This window comes from Osmerus mordax, chromosome 1, assembly GCF_038355195.1.
Source record: "Osmerus mordax isolate fOsmMor3 chromosome 1, fOsmMor3.pri, whole genome shotgun sequence".
NCBI classification, from domain to species: domain Eukaryota; kingdom Metazoa; phylum Chordata; class Actinopteri; order Osmeriformes; family Osmeridae; genus Osmerus; species Osmerus mordax.
The window spans coordinates 13,633,750-13,644,306 of NC_090050.1; the positions used below are offsets into that span (position 1 = coordinate 13,633,750).

The 10,557-nt window shown below is 42.6% G+C and overlaps 1 protein-coding gene across 1 annotated transcript; it reads right to left on the reverse strand.

The window, feature by feature from the left end:
* Positions 1-347: 347 nt before the first annotated feature.
* Positions 348-9,931, reverse strand: mapkapk3 (MAPK activated protein kinase 3). Its single transcript, XM_067246883.1, has 10 exons — positions 9,198-9,931; positions 4,561-4,700; positions 3,143-3,207; positions 2,970-3,049; positions 2,765-2,891; positions 2,516-2,591; positions 2,102-2,226; positions 1,513-1,598; positions 1,336-1,416; positions 348-1,033 (listed from the first exon to the last, which is right to left on the reverse strand). Exons 1-10 carry the CDS (start codon positions 9,492-9,494, stop codon positions 878-880), a joined length of 1,233 nt encoding a protein of 410 aa, XP_067102984.1. The 5' UTR covers positions 9,495-9,931; the 3' UTR covers positions 348-877.
* Positions 9,932-10,557: the final 626 nt, after the last annotated feature.

Below are 10,557 nucleotides of genomic sequence, written 5' to 3' on the forward strand. Positions count from 1 at the left end.
TGTTTGTACTTGTGCTAAAACCACAATATGTAAAGAATCAAGTGACAACACAAAAGTTCACCACCTAACCTTGGGACATCATCCGCTTACACAACGCTCTGCTCTCACAACCAGAGGGCGGTACCAGAATAACATTATCACCACCCGATCCTGCTAGGAAGCATAATATGATTTTAAGGATTTCGGACTCTTCTCTTCTGTGTTAGATAGAAGGACACTACCAGAATGTCACAAACAGTTGTGTGTGTGCATGTGTGTTGATCCTGGGATTGAAGAAGAGGGAACTTTGCGCACATGTGAGAAAACATCTTATCAGAACCCTTTCCAGTAATTGACAGGACAACTAGTTTCAAATATGCTTTATTGTTTGAAACAAAGAACAACGTACAAATACAAATGAGACCACATACAATCTACAGTGTGCCGGTGTCATGCATAGTCCATGATCGACCATCTAAGTATTCTTAGGTACAAAATCAAAGGGATTCCAAGGAGCTGGTTTGTGGTGTGTTACGGCAATGTAGGTTCCACAAATGAGCATGATCTCAACAGTGCAGGGATGATGGGAGAAACCTGAAGTCGAGAGGCAATCCAGCATCCACCTCGCTGCCATCACAGACACTTATGAACACACACTTACAAAGACACACTATTACACCATACAAAACCCACCATCAATCCATATCAATGAAAGGCCTACAGTGTATGCAAGCTTGCTCATTTCTGTAGTGACCAGACACAGATGTTATTTGCTGAGACACGCTCCTAGTCTCCTGCCCCGGTGTTACCCTCCCACCCCCGACTTCCCTCCTCAGCTGTTCCTCATATGTTCAACTGTCCTTCCTCAAATAATCTTCTTCAAGCCTTCCTCCACCCCTCATTGGCTGTTACAAACAGTTCCTCCACTCTTGCTGCCTGCAGCTGCCTTCTTGCGTCTCTTATTCAGCAGTGGGTTACTGGACGTGTCCAGATCTTTGATCTTCACCTGGTCATAGTCCACACGCATGGTGGCCAGGGCACTGGTCATCTCCTCCTACAGGGCACACACACACACACAGACACACACACAGACACGCAGGATGAGAGAAATGCTCTGGAATCTGAAACAGTGAGGATCAGTCTGTCATCTATGTGGTGTAACTCGACTAGGCCCATCTGTTTGCCTCTCCCTTGTGGATCAGCTCCTAAACGAGGCCCAGCAAGGGTTGAGGGATCCTTCTGTTCATTTACACTGTGAGAACATTGTCGGACTGTTTGCATGAGTTCATGAAAAGCCTTGGGAGACATGCATTCCCTTTAATGGCCAGAGGGTGTCAGTGTTGCTCTGGGTCTCACCTTCACGTCGTCCCACATTTCCCTGTCCTCAGTCAAGACTCTCGTAGTGTGGAGCGGAGTGGAAGGAACAACCATGGACTGCTGTAATGATTTCATAGAGACACAGTCAGCCATGAGACAAACAGAGACTCACTCACCCACCCACACACAAACACGCCCACATATCCATGATCTTACATTGATCCAGGGGTGGTTCATGAACTGCGTTATAGGCATTCTCTCATTGGGGTCTGTCTTCAACAGCTGATGGATTAACTGTTTGGCTGGGGGGCGAAAAAAAAGAATCAGTAATACTCACACAAGCACACACACTGCTCATGTTTTAGCCATTTTAATGATATGAGGCCTGGAGCTATTTGACAAAATGCGAAGGAGAGCAAAAGATAGGAGCCCAGAGAGACTGAGAGATATGATAGTGTGCACGTGGTGAGCCATCTGAGTGGAGCCCTCTCCACCAGAGTTGCCCTCTGTCTGGGCTTCTGTTTTGTAAGCAGGCACCAGTTGGTCCACGTGACAATGTCACAGAGTACATTCAGACTATGCCTACTGTTCGTTTGCCTATTGTTTCTTGAACTGATTTGTGCATGGACATGTGCATATTCCACTTGTGTTTGCCACAGGTTTTAAGAAGCAATCTGTGTGCGTGTGATGGTGTAGCGTATGCTAAACTAGTTTTAAGTCCACATTCAGGGAAATGGATGACCATTAAGGAAAACAGGGATAACGAGTTGAGCAGGATGTAAGCTGACAAGTGACCCCGTTTCACCTTCCTCTGACACCTCAGCCCACTCTGGTTTGGGGAACTCGTACTGGCCCATCCTGATCCTCCTCTTCATCCCTGGGGAGATGGCCTGACCCGTGTTGGAGTAGAACGGAGGAAACCCACACAGCCTGCAGGATAGAGGATTGTCACATAAAACAATACTTTACTGGGTTGTTTTTATATGCGGCTATGTATTCCTTGTCATTTAAAAAGAAGGAGATTTGGGGTCTCCAGACTCAAACACACAACTAACCACCTCTCGTTAGCTCGTTAGGAAAAAGCTTAAGATGACATTTATATTTAATGTTCAAATGTTAATACATTGTAAAGTTTAGACACACCCCTACAACTAAGGCTGACTCTCTCTCCTTTACTCTCTCTCATACACAGAAACACAAGCTTTCATGCAGTACTTACAGGATGTACATAATGACGCCAAGAGACCACATGTCACAGGACTTGTCATACTTCTCTGGGCCCAAAACCTCGGGGGCTTATCGATGAGAAACAAAAAAAAGTATTACTGTTAGTCTTTAACAACAACCTTAGTGACAGACTGTAACTTTTGAAATGTTATATTTCATATGTTTCTCTGTCACGTCATGACGTTCTGATAGTCCATGTTACATATGCCTTTCAAGCAGAGAAGGTTGCAATAAAACTGACCCACGTAGTATGGAGTGTAGCAGGGGGTCTGCAGGGCGTTGTGTAGCGTAGTCTCCTTGGCAAAGCCAAAGTCTGTCAGTTTGAGGACACCTTTGCAATCCTGGCTGGTGTAGAGCAGGTTCTCAGGCTGATAAAAGAAAGCCCTGTCAGTAACACATGACACACGTATATGACTAGAGCCAGAAGCTGACAAAGCCCCTCTCACCTTAATGTCTCTGTGCGCAATGTTTATATTGTGGAGGAATTCACAGGCCGTGCCAATGTCCCTCATGATCTCTGAAGCCTCTGAAAAGGAAGACAGAACCTCGAGAACATCAAAACGTCATGTTCGCTGAGGTGATGGACATGGAGCTTTGGCCTCCTCCCAGCCGACCTCACCTCTCTCAGTGAAGGCCTGGTCTCCTCTGACCTGGATGCGGCTGAAGAGCTCTCCTCCCTGCATACTGGAGATGGAGGAACACTGTCACCTACTGACCATGTGTACAACCTTCTTCACAAACAGCATGTTGTCTTGATATAACGTTAGTGTGAAAGGCAGTAGGGTAGATGGGGATAAAGGTATATATTACAAAGCAGGCAGCAGAGTGGTAAATCTGTGCACCTAGATGTAACCTAAAAAAGACTGGGTGTAAGGCTGGACTGACAACAAGCTGCTATACGCAACAAACTGTTGTCCCTATCTTTCCATGACCTCATACATGCAAGCTATGATACACACAATCACACCGTAATGCTGCTTCTCTTTTGGACACTGTTCCATGTAAGAAGAGGATGGGGTTTACAAAAAGAATGTCTGTGAGATTCTGTCATAGGATCTTTTTATTGAGCCTTCTGAGCTGTTGAACTCCTCTGACCCTCCTTGCTACAGGAAGGGCAGATCGCTGGGAGAGATTACTTTACTGACAACACGCTCAGAGAATCTGTGTGCTGGTCATCCCACTCTTCTTTGAATAGACAGATTATGTGAAAATGACTGGTCACTCTGACGATGAACCAGAAATCTTCTATCAGCGAAGCAGGATGATATTTTAACCAGTGAAACTCCTTACTTGTTAATGTCCACACCCTCCCCGTTAATGTAGCGCGGAGGCAAATGTGTAGCTTCTCAATTGAAATGACAGTTACGTCATCTAGGTTACAAACCAGACTCTGGACTAGTGTGAGACAGACTTCCAGCACATGGTGACAGACTACACTGTCATCTCTGAGAAGTGAGGAGAGTTTGGAGTGATCTGAGAAGCACAGGTGGTGACCCCGCATGGAGTTTAGGGCTGGCCTACTCCCACTCCTGCCCTCCGTACACATACCATGCTGCAGAACTGACCTTTCCATTGAGCCTAATGATATTGGCCAACTGTGTAAGAGCGGCACTAAAATGCCTTGATCTGAGCACAGAAAGGCTAGATTGCCCAGCCTGAATTCACAGACTTCCACGCATATACTTGTCTATCAGATAAATACTATCAGATACATGTTCAATGTTAAAGACACAGGAAAGATCCCACAGAGCAAAAGCTCAAAGTTATTGATGCTACAAAATAGTTTGATGTGTCAAATTGTAAAGTTTCATCAAGCGTCCTTCATGTCAGGATGGGTTTCCTCAGGTGTACTGACCCATCTCAAATCTATCTCACATTAGTCCATCCCCAATCCTTATTCAACTTTGGATCCAGTAGTATACTATGTACTCTAAGATTAGATGAAGTGACCATTACTGCCCCTTGAAGCAGTGGTGTGGGAAGGAGGAGAGGGATACCAGAAAAGGGGGTATAACAGGACGACAGACAGGACTGTACCATTCCATGACAATGAGCAGGCACTTCTTCCCGTGGTGCATGTTCTCATACAGGCTGAGAATGCGAACAATGTAAGGCCCTCCTGACACCCTCCAGTGGAGCTCCACCTCCCGCCTGGCCTTCGGACTGTCGTACAGAATCTAAGACAGGGAGGAGAAGGATTACTGGACACGGATCTGGACTGAGTTGAAAGACTGGTATCTGCACCTAGGGCTCTCTCTGTCTCAAGGGCCTGAGACCAGAGTTCGAATTACGGGGGGGTTTGACCCCCCTAATTAAGACTTGGACCCTCCCAAAAGAGGTAAAAACAACAGGTCAGGGGGTCGATACATTTATATATCATTCTTACCTGTAATCGTAAATATTACTTTACGCCCTGGAGAAAAAGTTCACCCCCCCGATTGTCATTGTATAATTCGCACTCTGCCTTAGACACAAGACAATTATCGGCCTATGACCAACCTGACTTATTTACAGCAAATTCTAACATCAGGTATCCAGCATGGTAGAATGATGCAAGTTAGAGTTTCAAAGTTTGGGGACATTAATTATAAACTCCTAAAATAGTTTTTTTAAGCCAACCCATCAACTATTAATGGATCTATATAAAACTATTATTGTGCCACATGAATTAGAAAAAGGTCCTTAAAGTTCATTAGTTCATATAAATTCAAAGAATTCTATACATGCCCGACAATTTTCATGTATTTATAAACATTTTCCAACTGTAATAAGCTTTTTACAACCCTAGTCAAAGCAATAATTTGTGTCTGTCAAAGTTGTTCCCTACTACATGTGATAAGGGGTCAGAGCATTCCCTGCTCACACAACAACAATTTGAAATAGGCATTGCGGACTCACTCCTCTCTCCACATACACACACACACACACACTCACTCACACTGTTACGCAGCAGGCGAGAGGCCTTGACAAAGCATGCGTTCCATCAGAGGGTATTTTGGGGAGCTTACAGAGATGGAATGATCTGCAGTTCACAAGACCAGCTCAGTCACAGATTACACACACAGCAAAAACACATGCCACACACAAGTACAATAGCAATAGTAGGGGTGGGAATCTTTTGGTACCTCACGATTCGATTCTTGGGGTCACGATTCGATTAAAAATTAAGTTTCGATGCAATATATGCTTACATTTGATTCCAGTTTGCTGTTTAAAGTTACTTGTTTCGATTTGACTGTAATAGGCAGTTAAGTGTTGAAGAAAGAAATCTCAATATCCATTGTCTTTTACAATTATTTACAAAAGGCCCCAGGTTTCAACTAACTTCAGAGAAAGTCAGTAACATGAAGTTATTTTTTAAGCTGTGTATCCTGGGTATAATAGTGTCCATGTCAAGGCATGAGTGGTTTTAGCTCTGGCTGTGTGGGACAAACGTCTTCACAAACCATGCCCTGATAAAACATTTAAGAGGAAGCAAGCTTCTTGCCTCATGTTTGTGAGGGGAAAGTGGAAGTTAAAGACTTCCGTCGTTCTTCATAATAGATGTCTATCTTAGGCTCACATTAAGACATTACTTCAGAGTGTAGATACTCTTCAACAGTGAGTTTCTCACATCTGTCTAGTGCATCTTGAAATCAAACAGTGAGTGGATATTGTTATAAAATACAGCAAACTCATATGCAGTGTTTTTATTGGGACCCTTATGATTCAACTAAAAGCAGACAGCTTTTAACTTACAGCATGAAATACTGAAAGGACTCTCAGTTCAGAAATGAAAACACACATTCACATACATTAACACATATTACACAAACAAATACACACACACACAAGTTTATTTTACTATCCTCGTGAGGCCAGACCATTCACTCCCATTCAAAATGGTGTTATACCTAACACCTAAATCTAACCTTAACTCTTCATGTACTTGTTACCCTAACACTAATTCTGACCCTAACCCTACTCCCCCCCCCCCCCCCTTAGAAATAATACTTGTGGGGCCCAAGAAAAGTTCCCACAAGGTCAGTAATTTCTTAGTTTACAAGTGACCACTAGTTTATTTAAAAGTCACCACAAGGGTAGTTAAACAAGACAACACACTCACACACAGGGTGAGTAAGATATAATCCTCAGATGGATCCACTTCTAATGCAACATGACATCATTGGTGCCCTCTGCAGACGTTCTGGGGGCTAATGTCGCACCTGTCCCTGATCTCCCTATAAACCAATCAACATCCTCCTCAGACACATATACCAATGAGATCCTACTCCCCTACAGCCATGAGACACTACTTGCCCAGCCCCCTTCCTCACACATCACAACACAGTGATATCCCCAAAAGAAATCTCATCTTTTTACTTAGAACAAACCTGGTGCTTTTACCGCATGCATGATATCCCTGCCAGCAGTGTGTTATTGGCCAGCTTCACACACTGCTGCAAAGTGTATCTTGTTGGTTGTTTACAGACTGTTCAAGGTTAATGGCATATTGTTTGTATATTGGCCTGCTTATCTAGAACGGTTTACTCTGTATTGCACCTTTTAGCACTTCTATAACCAATAATGTTTTTATCATAAAATCTGATGAGTAAATAAGGAAGTTATATAAATTATTAAGTGAGGTATTAAAATATTAATCCTCTCAGTACAACAGAAAGTGGAGACAAAAATGTACGAGAAATATCAGAAACGAAAAATGCAGTAAGCTTCACATGATAAAACCTAAGTACTAGCCAAGTTTGACTTGCAAGTATTTGTTTACTAAAAAGGTATAACATGCAATAGTGCAGACAATTACCCAACATGTTGACCACTTAAGAGAGGAAATTATCACATCTGACTGATTAACTTCTTTTATAGGCTCTGAGGACCAATCAACCTAGAGACCAAAGTTCGACTATGGCCAAAGTTCAACTCTGCATCACACGTCACAGAACCACAGAGTAAACTCAGAAGGACCAAAACTGCCTAAAAATGACCACAGATGTAAACATGAGGAGCCACTGAAACAAACCGGGGGGAATATGAAAAGACTGCTGAAATGTTTGGCAAGACAGCAACTTCGGGACGGAACATTCGCCTGCCAACTGTGAAGTTCTAATGGAATCTCCAGTAAATGGAATCTCTCCGGGGAACCATCCTGGAGCAGTGCATCTTTCCAGGTTAAGCACAGATTCACTTTCAGTGAATCATCTTCAGTGGCAGCTTGACAAGATGAGAGATCCCTGATCACTGTAATTGGATTAGATTAAAAGACTGGCTTTCCTCCAAGTCTACAGAATACACGAAACCTGTCCCCATCTAGCATTAAGACAAAGACTTAATTAAAAAGCTGCTCAACCAGACTGAGCACCTCTACCCCCAGTCCCCCTTTGCCTGTTTGCCTTGTGATAAAACAAAAAGGACATTAAGTTGTAAATTACCAAGAGTATCAATGGGAAAATCAAAAAAAAGGTTCTTCCTGGCAAGTGTGCATTTAATCACACACGGCAAACAAGTTGTTGGCTTATGTACTCTATCTACCAATAAGGTACAGGAAACACAAAAACACCACTAATATGCCAACCAGATATAACGCCATTTGCTTTAAGTCACACAAGTTTTATTTGGCAGGGTGTGCGGGTGGTGTTACTTTCAGACACTGATTAACAGTTCTTAGTCAATGTGCAAACATCTTCTCAAATAGAGTGAACTTTTCTAAAGGGGCAAGTGGCTGTGTTTTGAATAGGAATTGCTTTAACTTTGAAGTCCTTGCTTAAGCTTTGGTCTCTGTGACTGTGGCCCTGCCTAAGTTATGAACAGGGACCTATGAGATGTTTGATGTGGGTGCAATGATGTAGTTCACTGCTTTATACCACTCAAAGCAAATTGTCTAAAGGCCTGTGTACAATTTATGCCTATGAAAGTGGAATATGTTACGTTCATCTCTGTGATAGGCAAACACTGTATCCAAATACACTTTCCATCCAATGTATTTGATTATATTATTACTTTTCAAGATAAGATTGTTGTGATTTTAAAGCTTTTCTAAAAGTCAGGTGTTCCTTTCCATGTCATCCATGACCCATGGTTCTCCCCCCAGCTGTCTCTCCTCCCCTCAAGTAGACCTACACCTCAGTCTAGGCTTGGCTCAATGGTCCTGGTTTGAGTATTCTGAGCCCGGTGGATTACCGGAAGGATATAAATCTTTTTCACCAGCCTTGTGGTGACAGGTGACAGCTTTCCACTGCACAACCAGGACAGTCACTATGTGTTGGTCATGCGGGTTCCAGGGTTGTGTGTATGTCAAAGTTTCCACTTCTCAGCCAAAATACTGAGTAAAACACTGACAATTACTAGTATAATGACTTACTAAGAGTCAGCATAAAATAACACCAACCATGTTCTTGGTTTTGCACTGAATTTCAGCTGATGTATAAATAGCCCAAACCCTCCTTCCCAGAACCCACGCCACACTGTAAGAGATATTCATACACGAAATGACACAAGTAGGAGTGCACACACAAACTAGAAATGAGTCAAAATAAAATACAATATGGTCACTATACAGTGGCAGTACCTTTTCTGCTTTACTTTTGACTACTGACGTGCTCAGATCATCTTAAAACATAAAAATGCCAACATATCAGTGTCACATCCACCTGCTTGTCACAAGCTGAAGGCTAGCCTACCTTCAGTGCACACTTTTCTCCAGTCTTCTTGTTAAAGCACTCCAGAACTTTCCCATTGATTCCCAAACCTAGCACCTGGCTGGTAATCTTGTAATCGTCCGTCACTGCGTTTCGCTTGATCTCAAGTTTAGGATAATTAGGCATTGGGAACTTCGTGGATTCGCTATCAAAGTCATTTTTGGCCGCCTCACTGTCAGTCGGAGTAGTCTGTTTCGGAGGTTCTAACGGGGAATCTTCTTCTGGTTGAGCCTTTGGAGCCTCCAACGGTTTCTCCTTACCGTTCCCATTTTGTAGCATTGTCACACAGGCGTGGTGCCAGTAAATGGTCCACCAGTTTATGTCAGAGAACAGAAAGTAATGAAATGACTGCCGCTGTTGCGTAATTGATTCAAATCTTAAATTAAACTGGTTAGTAAACACCCTTATGCGCGCGGCAGCAGTACGATGCAGAAGTGTGACTTAATCCAGACAGACCGACGAGAACATGTGTGTAAACCCAACAGTTCAGCTAGAAAAGGTAAAAAGTTAATACCGCATCTGATTCATGCTTGTAAAAAAAAAGTGTATCCACATGTACCTATTATTTAATTTAAAAAAATTACACTGGAACTATAATTGCCTTATATTATAAAATTAAAACACATAAATATGCATTAGTCTCCAAGTTTCCAGTGTTAAAAGGATTCAGCGAATCCAGACCAAACGGGAATTCTGGTCTAATGCACCTATCGTTGATCTCCACACTTCCCAACGATTCGTAACATTTTCATGAACTAACTGGCACTGAGAGCTTGTGTAACCCTATCCATCTCCTTGTAATATTCTCTACTGGCTCTCTGCCTCTTAAAGGAGCAGTACAGGTGTCATGGAAGAATCTTTGTAATTAGGTGCTCAGTTAAATGGAAACTAGGTGTGACTTTTGGTCTGTTGGCCAGAGTTAAAGTGAAGGTGTCTTGAATTATATATTATTTAACAGTGTGTGTGTGTGTGTGTGTGTGTGTGTGTGTGTGTGTGTGTGTGTGTGTGTGTGTGTGTGTGTGTGTAAAGGAGAGATAGACATGAAAAAAGCTGTGACAGTAGCACACAGATAATTTAGTTTTGGAGACAAAAATATGATTATGTGTAGAGGAGAGTGAGGAATAGAGCAAAATAGAAAAAATCTGGGAAAATAGAAAAAAAATTGCTTGGTGTTGTATTTCACAATTTTGGCAACACTGTTGCCCCCAGACTAAATACCCAACCAAAACCAACTTCTGCATTCGGAAAAAAAGAGCATTGTATAGTGTATGTGCTATAGCATTATGTTCTTGAGTAAGATAGTGAAGTGGTTAAAATATCCCATTTTCAACAAAACCACTGC